The 13276-nt window shown below is 40.6% G+C and overlaps 2 protein-coding genes across 2 annotated transcripts in view; both read right to left on the bottom strand.

Moving 5' to 3' along the window:
• The window catches only part of LOC129654864 (sperm-associated antigen 17-like), a 257575-nt gene that overhangs the window by 3803 nt on the left and 240496 nt on the right, over positions 1 to 13276 (bottom strand). The window contains exons 2-3 of the mRNA XM_055584607.1: positions 8308 to 8448; positions 7632 to 7718 (exon numbers count right to left, since the gene is read on the bottom strand). Of these exons, the coding sequence (XP_055440582.1) occupies positions 7632 to 7718; positions 8308 to 8448 (228 nt within the window). The remainder of the gene's footprint in view (positions 1 to 7631; positions 7719 to 8307; positions 8449 to 13276) is intronic.
• Positions 1 to 13276, bottom strand: part of LOC129654860 (sperm-associated antigen 17-like) — a 330465-nt gene that overhangs the window by 211375 nt on the left and 105814 nt on the right. The gene's annotated exons all lie outside the window — the stretch shown is intronic.

Genomic DNA, 13276 nt, shown 5'->3' with positions numbered 1-13276 from the left:
GACTGCTCTGGCCTCCAAAACGCGGAGGCTCGGAGTTGATAACCCATCTGACTGTTTTTCCCCATCCTAACAAAATTCTTTCAGTTGTAACTCTTCATAACTTTTTATAAACATTTCTAGTATTGTGATTTCTCCTCATTTTCCCTTCTTTGGGTGAGAAATGCCTCCAAAGCTCACATTTTGGCACAAGAATCCCTAGATTGTTTTTATAGTCCCAGCGTAGTACTTCTTTGTTACAGCTCAATATTCCTAAATTTTGTTCCAAGTCATTATTTTACATTTATAAATATCGGGTTGTATTAATTGGTTCCAGCTTTCAAAATGTTCCATCAGAGGTTATTTTCTGCTATTTTGATAGTGGTTTCTAAACCTTAAAGTGCCAAGGCCCTGATGTGGGCCATGTTCTCTAAGCATCCCTGAAGGACTGATGTGGGACAGAAAAGATACGCAGACCCTGGGCCTCTCTGTGCTCTTTGAAGACTATACTGGCCATAATAGCTTCAAAGAATTTCAACAAGTTCCTAAGACATGACCTTCGCTTTCCGAAAACCACGTTGGCCAGGCTTGTCTTAATCAAGCTGTGCTTTTCTAAGCATCCTTTTACTTGATCTCCTGCAGCAGTTTTTAATACTTTCCCTACAAGTGAAGTTAAACTAACTGGCCTGTAATTTCCTGGTGTGTCCCTAAGCTCTATGAAATAACGGCATTAGGTTGGCTACCTTCCAATTCTTCCTGAATTTTTTAGTTTTGTTTTAAAACACAGGATTGAAAAGGCCAGAGAATGCTTCCTGTCTCGCTTTCCCTTCGTTCCTTCCATGACATACTGCTCTCTCTGTTCCCAGTAGATCTGCCATTTTAATAACTTCAAACCTCTTAAATGTGTTCACATATTATTTGTTCCTATCTCTGAAGCATGAGTTTTCCATTTTTCATTTTGACAAGGGCCACCCCCCAAAACAAGGGCTTACAATTCTATCAAATAGACTTAATTCAAGGCACTGTTTAAGGAATGAGTTTCACATTAGGAATCTGGAAAAGGGTGGAAACGAGATAATAATTAAGCCTCTGTCCTTACTTGTGAGTTATTATGAATACATGTTGGGGAAAAATTTGAGAAATATGTCTACACACGCAGGAGTAGGGATCAAAAATGGAACTATTACCTCTGGGGGTTCTAATCCAATGTACTAGAAAAGTGTCTTTAAAAATGTGGTGAAACTAATTAGATCTGAAGATATAAAAATTTGCATCCTATACTTGTTTAAACTGCATTTGGTTGATACAAAAGGCTTTCCACATTTAATGATCTCCCCAAATTATTTCCTAATGGAAAAGCCCATCTTAATATACTTTGAAAAAAGGTTTTGTTTTTTACTGATGGGGTAAAGAGGAAAATTAATAATTATTTGTATTTGTAAAATTGCAATGTATTACATGAAGTTTAGGACTGTCCATGTTTGTTATTGTATAGAATTGACTATTCTTTGAAGTGAGCCATAAATGAGGATATAAAAACCTTTATTCTTTATGGATGACTTTGTTTCAGCAGACTATTGGGATTTTGTTTGTATAGTGACCCGATTTGTCTTTTCTGAATAAGTCAGAGACAGGCACATAAACCACAGTCTGTGTGTGGACAGAGTCTCGCTTCCCATAGTGAGGTACAGTAATCACCATTATGAAATAAGAACTACGGAGCGCAATACAAAACTTTTAAGACAGCTGACTCTGATTTCAGATAAGTTGGGTAAATGATCCCTTTGACCAGTTGGTACTTTTTTCTTTCTTATTTATCAAAGCCACAATGTCAAAGTCTGAAAATTTTACATCTAAGAGAGTTTCAGAAAAACATCTATTTCTGTTTTATTGACTATGCCAAAGCCTTTGACTGTGTGGATCACAATAACCTGTGGAAAATTCTGAAGGAGGTGGGAATACCAGACCACCTGATCTGCCTCTTGAGAAACCTGTATGCAGGTCAGGAAGCAATAGTTAGAACTGGACATGGAACCACAGACTGGTTCCAAATAGGAAAAGGAGTATGTCAAGGCTGTATATTGTCATCCTGCTTATTTAACTTCTATGCAGAGTACATCATGAGAAACGCTGGGCTGGAGGAAGCACAAGCTGGAATCAAGATTGCTGGAAGAAATATCAATAACCTCAGATACGCAGGGATATGCAGGGAGAAGGCAATGGCAATGGCAACCTAGTACTCTTGCCTGGAAAATCCCATGGACGGAGGAGCCTGGTGGGCTGCAGTCCATGGGGTCATGAAGAGTGGACAGGACTAAGCGACTTCACTTTCACTTTTCACTTTCATGCATTGGAGAAGGAAATGGCAACCCACTCCAGTGTTCTTGCCTGGAGAATACCAGGGATGACGGAGCCTGGCGGGCTGCCATCTACAAGGTTGCACAGAGTTGGACACAACTGAAGCGACTTAGCAGCAGCAGCAGCAGATATGCAGATGACACCACCCTTATGGCAGAAAGTGAAGAAGAACTAAAGAGCCTCTTGATGAAAGTGAAAGAAGAGAGTGCAAAAGTTGGCTTAAAGCTGAATGAACATTCAGAAAACTAAGATCATGGCATCTGGTCCCATCACTTCATGGCAAATAGATGGGGAAACAGTGGAAACAGTGGCTGACTTTATTTTTTGGGGGCTGTAAAATCACTGCAGATGGTGATTGCAGCCATGAAGTTAAAAGATGCTTACTCCTTGGAAGGAAAGTTATGACCAACCTAGACAGCATATTCAAAAGCAGAGACATTTCCTTGTCCACAAAGGTCCATCCAGTCAAGGCTATGCTTTTTCCAGTAGTCATGTATGGATGTGAGAGTTGGACTATAAAGAAAGCTGAGCACCAAAGAATTGATGCTTTTGAACTGTGGTGTTGGAGAAGACTCTTGAGAGTCCCTTGGACTGCAAGGAGATCCAACCAGTCCATCCTAAAGGAGATCAGTCCTGGGTGTTCATTGGAAGGAGTGATGTTGAAGCTGAAACTCCAATACTTTGGCCACCTGATGCAAAGAGCTGACTCATTTGAAAAGACCCTGATGCTGGGAAAGATTGGGGGCAGGAGGAGAAGGGGAGGACAGAGGATGAGATGGCTGGATGGCATCACTGACTCGATGGACTTGAGTCTGGGTGAACTACGGGAGTTGGTGATGGACAGGGAGGCCTGGCGTGCTGCGATTCATGGGGTCGCAAAGAGTTGGACACGACTGAGTGATTGAACTGAACTGGGCTGAACTTATAAATGCTCAGATACCTTAGTCACAAATGGGAGACTTTTTGCATGTATCATACACACAGAGCTTTCTCATAGATAACATTTCAGTTGGCTTTGAATGTCCATCAATATTTTCCTTTTGGTTTTTGTCAGAACTGAGTATACTGGCCAATGAACAGGTCAGATTCTCTCTTTGGACCATGAATGAGTGAGTGAGTGAAAGTCACTAAGTCGTGCCTGACTCTTTGCAACCCCATGGACTCTAGCCTGCCAGGCTCCTCTGTCCATGGAATTCTCCAAGCAAGAATACTGGAGTGGGTAGCCATTCCCTTCTCCAGGGGATCTTTCCAACAAGGGATTGAACCTGGGTCTCTTGCATTGCAGGCAGATTGTTGACCATCTGAGCCACCAGAGAAGTCCATTATGTGGACCATGAAGCACACACAAAAATATTTGTGCACATTTAGAGAATAAACTTAAACACAGGCATGAATATTAAAGCATAGATTTTTTTCCCAGTGTTTTAGATGGTTTTACATAAAATTCCACCTTTAGGATTTTAAAGTTGTAATTAAGCTATGTACAGGTACATACACATATACATTCCTAATTTGTACACATGGCACCATGTAAGGACAAATTTAGTACATGTGCAGTCTGTCTTCTCTTCCCTTCCTGTTCCTTTGCTTGAGCTGTTTGTTCCCTTTATATAGAATGTCCCCACATTCGAAAGTCAGGACCTATCTCTACCCAAGGGTGGGCAGCTTTGATCCCAGTGAAAAAAGACTGGGTATGTGGCAAAGTGCAAAAATCTGAGGCTATGTATTTAACTATGGTAAATTCATCAAATCCAATTTCCTCAAATTTTCTAATTTCTAAAATTCCTACCTTCTTTATGCTTCCATTGCCCTCTATGTAAAATGGGGATATATATGTACGTATATATATAGCATATAATTTTAATTATAGTATGGGTCAATTGGGAAAATATATTTAGAAGATGAAAACTGGCAGCTCCACTTCCTTTCCAATGCCACCTTCTCTGCAAGGCTCCTCTAGCTCTCACCACCTAGGCTAACCTAACCTCATCTTCTGTGAAATGCCCAGAACACTCCATTTCTCCTTGATAGACTTCAATGACAATTTTCTGCATTGTGTGATACAATTTAACAAACGTATACTGAATACCTACTCTGTGTCAGGCATGTCTATTTTCTTTTCTTTTTTCCCCCGTAACTAATCCTTAAACTTCTTGAGGTTAGGATCTGTATACTATTCATATTCCACTCCTTCCACTGTCTAGATAGTCTGACACCTAGTGCTTGAACAAGAATGTATTTATTGTTTGGCATTTAGTAAAACTGGCTGCTAATAATGCAAGAAATGTCTGTATATCCATTCTCATATGTGTACACATCTTCATATAGAATTACATGGTGGAAATTATACGTAATGCCAGTATAAGGGATCACAACCATCTTCATCCTCATGATGAAATACTACCAGTACTACTACTAGAACGATGAAGTGATAACTAACATTCCTGAGACCGTATACAAAGGGGCAAATTCTCTTTCCATTCCCACATGGGTCTTTGGAGTAGTTCCTTCCAGAGCAAAACCAGTTTCCCTAAAGAGAAGGCGAAAGAACACGAGGACCGCTGTCTCTGTGGAATCACATTAGCAGAAACCTAAGCATGTTTTCAAAGAATGATAATTTATAAATAAAGACTATCTCACAAACACAGTATGGTGGCTAGATGAAATTCTCAAGTTTCAGGGGGAAATTACATAATTTCAAAACGAGGCTGTGTGTACATAGCACCGAGCCATCCAAATGAAAGCTTGAGCAAATCACTGTGGAATGCGGTCTTTGCTGGCCCGACATTTCAAGTCGTTATTGGAAATATGTAATGTGGTTCTGACACTCTTTTACTACTCATGGATCAACTGCATTAGAGTGAAGTTTCCCTTGAATGCTCTGCTCCTAATCGACCGCAGTTTGGGAAACCAGAAAGCCAAATAGGTTAGAATTGTGTTTAAAGTAGGAATGAAGAGGCTCTGACTTAAGGCTGATGAGAGTATCCTACAAATAGAAGTCAGTGTCAGTGCTTAGCCTTTATATTATCTATTTTGAGTTCTCCCTCCTCCAAAGTGGAGATTTAAAAGGAAACAGAACTCTATGAATTTCCCATGTAACAGAAGTAATTTTGTTGGATTATCTTTTCTTCCTTTGAGAAGAAAAATACAAGACTTCCTAAACGGGCTCTTGAGGAATTCACCTGCGGCCACTGTCCTAGTTGCTGCTGCTGCTGCTGCTGCTAAGTCGCTTCAGTCGTGGCTGACTCTGTGCGACACCAGAGACGGCAGCCCACCAGGCTCCCCCATCCCTGGGATTCTCCAGGCAAGAACACTGGAGTGGGTTGCCATGTCTTTCTCCAATGCATGAAAGTGAAAAGTGAAAGTGAAGTCGCTCAGTCATGTCCGACCCTTCGTGACCCCATGGTCTGCAGCCTACCAGACTCCTCCGTCCATGGGATTTTCCAGACAAGAGTACTGGAGTGGGGTGCCATTGCCTTCTCCAAAGATTTTAAGCAGAAGTAGAGCTAAGAGCAGGCTGTCTGCATGCCTGGAAGGTCCAGAGGTCCTCAAAGAGTTTGGCTTCTGGGCCTCTTTCATGGCCACCACTCCTAACTGCCTTGAGACTCTCAGTAGGCACTGGTTGTAGCATTTCACTTCTCTTGGGAAGAGGGGCCAAAACAGGTCCTGAGTGTGGAGGGACTGAGGTTGGTAAGTATGGAGGGACTAAGGTTGGAGATGTGCCCTCTTCCCCAGGTGTGCATGCTGGCCTTGGCTGACACTACCCAGGAGCCCTCATTGGATCCACTTTTGCTACAGTGACTGACATTAATGCAGGTCTGGTGCACCCCATGTCCATCTCTGTGGTGCACATCCTGCCTTCCCTTTTCTTCTGAAACCATTCTGTGAGCCGGTGTGGGAAGCTTGTTGCCCAAATGCTCCCCTGGAAGAATGTGGGGGAGCCAGATGTGAGATGGACCTCCTCCGAGTAAAGCCTCCTCAGAGTCACAGCACAGATTGGAGACGAATGGCTTTCTAATTGAACTCTGGGTCTGTAACATCGGGCTATCCCACATCCAAGTCAAGATGCCTGTCCACATCAGATGTAAAAACTGGCCCGTTATCATCCCTGATTTTCTCTGAGCATCTTTGAAGAAGAAAGAGTCCTTTGGGTGGGAGGGGGAGGGGGGGCTAATTGATCCCAGGCCTGAGAATTGGACGTGGATTTCTATGGCTACTTCAGAAGAAAACTTCCAATATTTTAAATCCAGGTATCACATAATGTTTCAACTTGTGCACACACATGTGGGACATCCTAACAAAAGATAGAAGGCACGTTCTCTGACCTTAACAGTGCAGAACGAGTTTTTCATGACAGCAGGGGTAGTGCAGCAAGAGTTAATGCTACAAAACCCACAGTATTGGCAGTCGTAAATAAATCCAGGGGAGCTCGTTCAGATAGTACTCAGGCAACACTACAGAGCCTATTATGAAACCATCCAAGAACCGAGACACATAAAAACTTTATTAGTCATCACTGAAATAAAGTGCAAACAAGTTTGTTTTGAAAGATCCCCAAATCTTTATGCTTTTGGTCAGCAGAGTCATAAAAATAGTTCCTGACAAATTTTAAGCGATATTCGAATTAATTGTTGGATTTTTACAGTTTCTTGTAAGTTGGATATTAACAAGGCCGGGTAAGAGGAAAGCCCTTGTACTGAGCCTGAGTTCTAAGTCCTTTGCACAAACCCACTGGCCAGCCAGGCCAGATTTTTGCATCTGCTAGAAGCGGAATGGACCATTAATCTGAAGATTATTGTTATTTTCACACTGATTAAAGTAGAATGTGAAGTGTACACAAAGTTCACAAATGGATGGAAAATTATTCCAGTTGTTTCTCTGTCATGTGCAGGAAGCACTTTCTGGGGCATTTTTACGCTGCTTCTTTGGTGAAACTAACACTTTGTAATACACCAATAACACGACCCCCTTTAATACCATCACACACTCAGTAATTACCATAAAAAAGTATGACCCAACACTTTCATATATACACATTGCTGATTTATAGTCTTCAATTGGACACAGTGATAGTATAGACAATGTGGGACAACTTTTTTCCTAAAGGGGGATTTTGTTAAAAGGGAAATAGATTTTTTTACATGCCCAACATTAGGAACAAACAGCCCCAAAAATGAGAGGGGATTTGCTGTCAAAAAATGAATTAATTTTTTTAAAAAAATGACTATAAAATTATTACTTCAATTCTTGTTTTTTAAAAAATTACAAAAATGTCTTCAATCAACACATTTACCTACCTCATAATATAAGGGAGCATTATTACCACCTACAGGTTTCTTTGCCTTTTTAGATGTACTTCCAAAAAGTGCACTTGATCCATTGACCTGTAAGAAAATTCATTCATAAGGAAAAAGTAGGGCTTACTTAAAGAATACTTAGATAGATGTTCCTTTTAAGTACCTAGGTGACTTGAGGGATTGGGGAAGAGATAGCCATCAGTTAGTGCAAATATTTATAGCCACTTTGGTAAGCCATTAGTAATCGTATGAGGACGTGCCATCTGATAGAACTTCTCTGCATTATTGTTCTCCTCCAACCTCTGACAGCTAGGATTCTTTGGAGGCTTCGTTTTTCCAGTTAGTTATGGCCTTCCTTGGAACATTAAATAGTTTAGTCTTTTATTGCTATTGAGACCTTTATTAAATAATTCCTCACAAAACCTAGCATGGAGCCTAGTATGACCTCAGACATTTTTGTTGAATGAATGGATGCTGAAAGGGCAGCATTCACGAACAAAAAACAACCACTTCCAGATTAGATCTTTCCAAATTTATTCTAGCTAAGTGTTTCAGCAAAGTCATGCACCCAAACTTACCAAACCGCCCAAGAATGTGTTAGTTTTATTGATTTCATTACTTTATTATTTTAAGAAAGACGTCTCCAACGGGCGTCGGGGTGAGAAGGGACAGGTACCTGCTGGACGATGTCTTGCCAGGAGACAATACTGAAGAGTCTGCGCTGAGGGACTTGGACAGCGAGGGTGAGAGCGCGAATGAGAACCTCGTCCTCGATCCGGTTTCCAACGACAAAAGCGATGGAGCCCTTCCAGTCGTTCTGTGACAAAATCAGAAGGAATCAGGTTCTAAGTACTCCTGGCGAGGTAATTTTGTGTCAGAGGCTTCCACTGACAAACAGGGTAACAGTCCTAGAAACCTTACTTTAAAGACAGGCTGACCTTATGGTGTATGTGGGTTTTTGATTCAAGCAGCCACAAGGCGGCAGTGTTGTGCCAAATTTCATGCAACTTGCCCAAAAAGCGATTTCCCTGAGAAATGAGACCTACATTTTAAAGAAGACAGTTTTTAATTTTTTTAATGACACATTTTCACTATAATGCTGTGCAATAATACTTTGGTATTGGAAAGCAATAGTTCATCTGTATGTTACATATGTGCATGAATGTAAAATTTCCAATGCAGGAATCTTTGTTTTGTTCCCTGATACATCATAAGACTCTAAACACTGCTAGGAAAATAGGAGGAGCTTGATAAGTATTTTTTGATTGTTTGGTAATATTGAGTGAGTTGCCAAATAGGCTTTTTTTACATGAGGTAAAATTCAATCCCAGAGTTTTTGATGTAAAATATTTTTCACTATTCACCATCCATGGATCTAGTTTTTGTAAAGCACCGAACTAGAACACATATTCTCCTCCTAATGTAAACACAACACTCTCATTGCTAATTCATATGCGAGTTCTTTTCACTCTCAAGAAATAGGCTGCAGTTTTAAACTTGAACATGAAATGTTTCATCAAATAAAAAAATAAGTTACTAAAAAACAATATATTTATTCAGTAATCCCTTTCTATTATAATTTTGTTGGGAAGAAGCAATTCTCTGGAGGAAATGAGGAATGGAATTGACTGACTTTCCCATGATGTGGTGCTGCTGCTGCTGCTGCTGCTGCTAAGTCGCATCAGTCGTGGCTGACTCTGTGCGACCCCATAGGTGGCAGCCGACCAGGCTCCCCCATCCCTGGGATTCTCCAGGCAAGAACACTGGAGTGGGTTGCCATTTCCTTCAATGCATGCAAGTGAAAAGTGAAAGTGAAGTCACTCAGTCGTGTCCGACTCTTCGCGACCCCATGGACTGCAGCCTACCAGGCTCCTCTGTCCATGGGATTTTCCAGGCAAGAGTACTGGAGTGGGGTGCCATTGCCTTCTCCAGGAAAGCCAAACTCATGCAAATCAGGTCTATTGCTTTTGAACACTCACTGCCTTGGGGAGATGGACCAAGCAAATGTGATACATTCATCAGGAAAGGGAGACAATAATAAGGGAGGACACCCTGGCCCTGTGACCTCTTTAGACCTTAGTTTCTCCATTTATAAAATAAAGGGGTTGGACAGAGGCATATGTAAGATTTCCTCTAGCTCCATTCCAGAGATCTGATAAAAACAGAGTAAAATTCACCCTTGGTCAATTCCAGAATATTGTCTAAGAAGATCTGGAAAGATTTTATAGAAATTTAATGAAACACATACTTTTCCATGGTTCTCTGGGTTTCTGTCCAATTCATGTGTCAAGGTAATGATAAGAACTAGAGTATAGATGGGAGAAAAGACAAATTCTTCTTTACCATCAAAGAGTGACTATTGTTAAATGTCTCTTACTTCTCTGCATGGGAACTCACTAACCCTAACCACATAACAAAACCCACACAATTTCCAGTGTTGCCACCAAAACAAATAACACACATAAAAGCATAAAAATGTCTGTTTAATCTACAAAGTGTGTATTTGTGTTTGTGTACATGTACAAGCATGCATGTAGGTGTGGCTCTGCATTTCCTTCTGTTAAACTGGATTTAAAATCTTTTTTTGTTGACTAATTCACCATAGGAAGACTGAGCATCTGTTTTTCAAATAGCCTGAGTCTGAAAAGCAAGTGTGATATTTATAACTGGAAAAAAATTCCATAATCACCAAACGACCTTTCTCCACATTGGATAACTTTTCTTTCCTCTCGTCTGCTCCCTCAGTCAAAACTGCAATGACAATCATCATTAAAGAAGAAAAATCTTTCCTTCCTTAGGAAAGTAGATGAAGTTCCTGAACAGGCAATGCCTTGATGTTCCTATGAGTTATAGTTTCTACACTGAAGATTTTAATGGCTACATTTACCCGCTTATCCCACACCCTCTTACAGATTTCCTAGCCAGTTTTCAAAAGCTAATGGTGACGAGAAATGGCTGCCTCTCAGCTCTTTGGGGACAATTCACAAAGAGGGCATCGTAATCCACCATCTACCCATTAGTGTCTGGCATTCGAGACAGGTGCTGACTATTTCAGATCGGAAAAAGAAAAAAAAAGGTGAGGGAAAGAGGAGGAGGTAGGAGGTAACAATTATTGAAATCTGCCATGTGTCAGGCATATGTTATCTCATTGAATCCTTAAGTAATCCCTTTAAATAGGGGCACTAATACTTTATAGATGGAAAAACAGAGGCCCAACGAAGTTAAACAGCTTGTTTCAAGGTCATTTTGGCAGAACTTCATGGAGACCACATACATGGCTCACAATTTTGTGATTATTTCAGAACAGTTTTGAGAGCAAGCCTTTAGGTTCTGAGCGCCTTTCCATAATCCTTAAATTGCACCTAATGGCTATTTTGGCCACAGTATACCTAATAGAGGATGATTTATATCACATGTTCAAGTATATAGAGGTTTCAAAATAGATGATGTATTAAAACTTTAAAATGTCTAAGATTACTTTTTTTTTTAATCAAAAACTATTTTACAAAGGCTAAAAGAGTTTGAGGAAATTTTCCCAAGCTTGTCTCTCTCTCAAAGCCCATTGTTCTTGTTGCTTTGCACTGTAGGAGTGCATCTTGACACAAAATCTTTTCCTCTGATTATTGGCGAGGTACTGAGACTCCTGGGGTCCCAGTGATCACCCTGTGACAGACTGCCTGCACTAGAGCAGGAGGAGATTTGTTCACGTTCAGAATTCTCTGCAAGGTCCGTTGGGAGCTAGGCCAAGTGCCTCCATTGGAAGGGGTCAGAGTTCAGTTGAGGTCTACTTTCTGCACTCTCAAGCCCACCAAACACCTACTCTAAAAATTGAGTCTATTTGGCAAAATAGGACCGACCAAGGACTTTGTTGGAATCATGGATTAGTGTCTGATTACATCACCAGAACCCAGGGAAGCATGAAATGGACTGATCAGAGAGTAATAACACAAAGATTGCCTGCCCAGAAGGATGCTCTCACTGGCATTCTGCACTAGGGGGCAGCGAGATGCCAGGAAACACACAATACTCTCATCAGAGAGAGCAATCATTTCCAACTGTGTCTAATTAGGAGACTCGTTAACTAAGTGATGCTCGGCAAATATAAATTTTGAACTTTTTTCTTAGTATTTCAGGATAATGGTAGATTTCAAATCTCTCCTATCTGGCTGCAGTATTAAAAACAGGAAATTAATTTGGAAAAAAAATTAAACCCAATTTAAATTTGGCAAAATACTGTTGAAATGCACCCTTCCACCGGTATCCCACCCTAACATGCAACTAAGCACAGTCCTTAAACTTGAGTTCACAGGGCAGCAAACGAAGTGAGCACAGAGAAAATGAGTGTTGACCAGAAAGGACAAATGAAAGTGCAACACACCGAACCTGATTCATCACACTCCTGAGTCCTGCAGGGTTCCTACCTGTGTGCGAATTTGATTAAGACAGTTCAAGAAGCTTGGGTGTAATTAGCAGCATGAGCCTAGAGAAAGAAACCATTAATCATCTTCGGAAAACTACACTAGATGTATCCAACAGTGAGGGAAGAGGGTTTCAGTCTGGCACATCTCAAACACCTTAGAATAAAATCAGCTTTCTATTGCTGGCAGACATCTACTGAACATGCTTAGTGCCAAGTCTTGCCCTCGAGTAGTTATTGATAAAGTCATTCCCAGGATGGAATGAAGTCACGAATGGACACAATCCATTACCTTCTATTTACTTTATCAGCCTCACCTAATTTGAAGCCTGGCAGGAGGGTGCCCTAACCCAAACACATGCCCGACTCCTACGGCAAGAAAGTACTCAAGTAAATGCAGAGAATCTGGCTGCTCACATAAACCCACTGTCCCAGAGACACACGGTAGAGTCATAACAAATTTTCTTTCATACACTGAAAATTCTCCAACTTTTACTTAGGCATTCCTATATTCTAATATAATTACCAAAACCCCTTCAAATGTAAGTGAAAAGTAGTAGAGTGTAGGGCACTTAATTCAATATGCTGTCATGAACCATAATGGAAATGAATATGTAGAAAGAATATATGTATATATATGTATAAATATATATACATATATGTAAAACTGAATCACTTTGCTGTATAGAAGAAAGTAACACAGCATTATAAATCAAATATACGTCAATAAAATAAATTGAAAAAAATAAGTGAAAAGTAGCTTTTCCATAATGAGAGTGAGATTTCTTCCTTCTGTTAGCACAATTGATTGGCTGGTACAGGGAATGACAAGGGCAGATATGCATGTACTCTCTTCTGCGTCCTTTGCTAGTGTCAGGGGATCTGCTGTCCTGGATGATCGGGGTGAGATTCCCTCAGTCCTCTACCCAGAACTGATCGGAACCTGTGGAGCTCTATGAAGCAAAAAGCCCTATAAAGCCCCAAATAAAATCAATGCAACATTGAAAAATTCAGGTTTTTGTTGAGAGTTATTTAACACTGTGCAGATATGCAAACCTGTACTTTATGTCAATACTCTGCTGAAAGGATAACCTTTTTGTTAAGTAGATTTACTGCCTAATGGACAGGGATTTGTGAATGTCTTTCTCATAACAGCGTTTTTCCTTCAAAAAGAGTCTTGGATCTCCATCAGCAAAGGAGTGTTAGTATGGGCTGTTGGCCAGAAGAA

The sequence above is a fragment of the Bubalus kerabau genome, chromosome 6 (genome assembly GCF_029407905.1).
Source record: "Bubalus kerabau isolate K-KA32 ecotype Philippines breed swamp buffalo chromosome 6, PCC_UOA_SB_1v2, whole genome shotgun sequence".
In the NCBI taxonomy this organism is placed as follows: Eukaryota; Metazoa; Chordata; class Mammalia; order Artiodactyla; family Bovidae; genus Bubalus; species Bubalus kerabau.
This window is presented reverse-complemented; position numbering and strand designations above follow the sequence as displayed.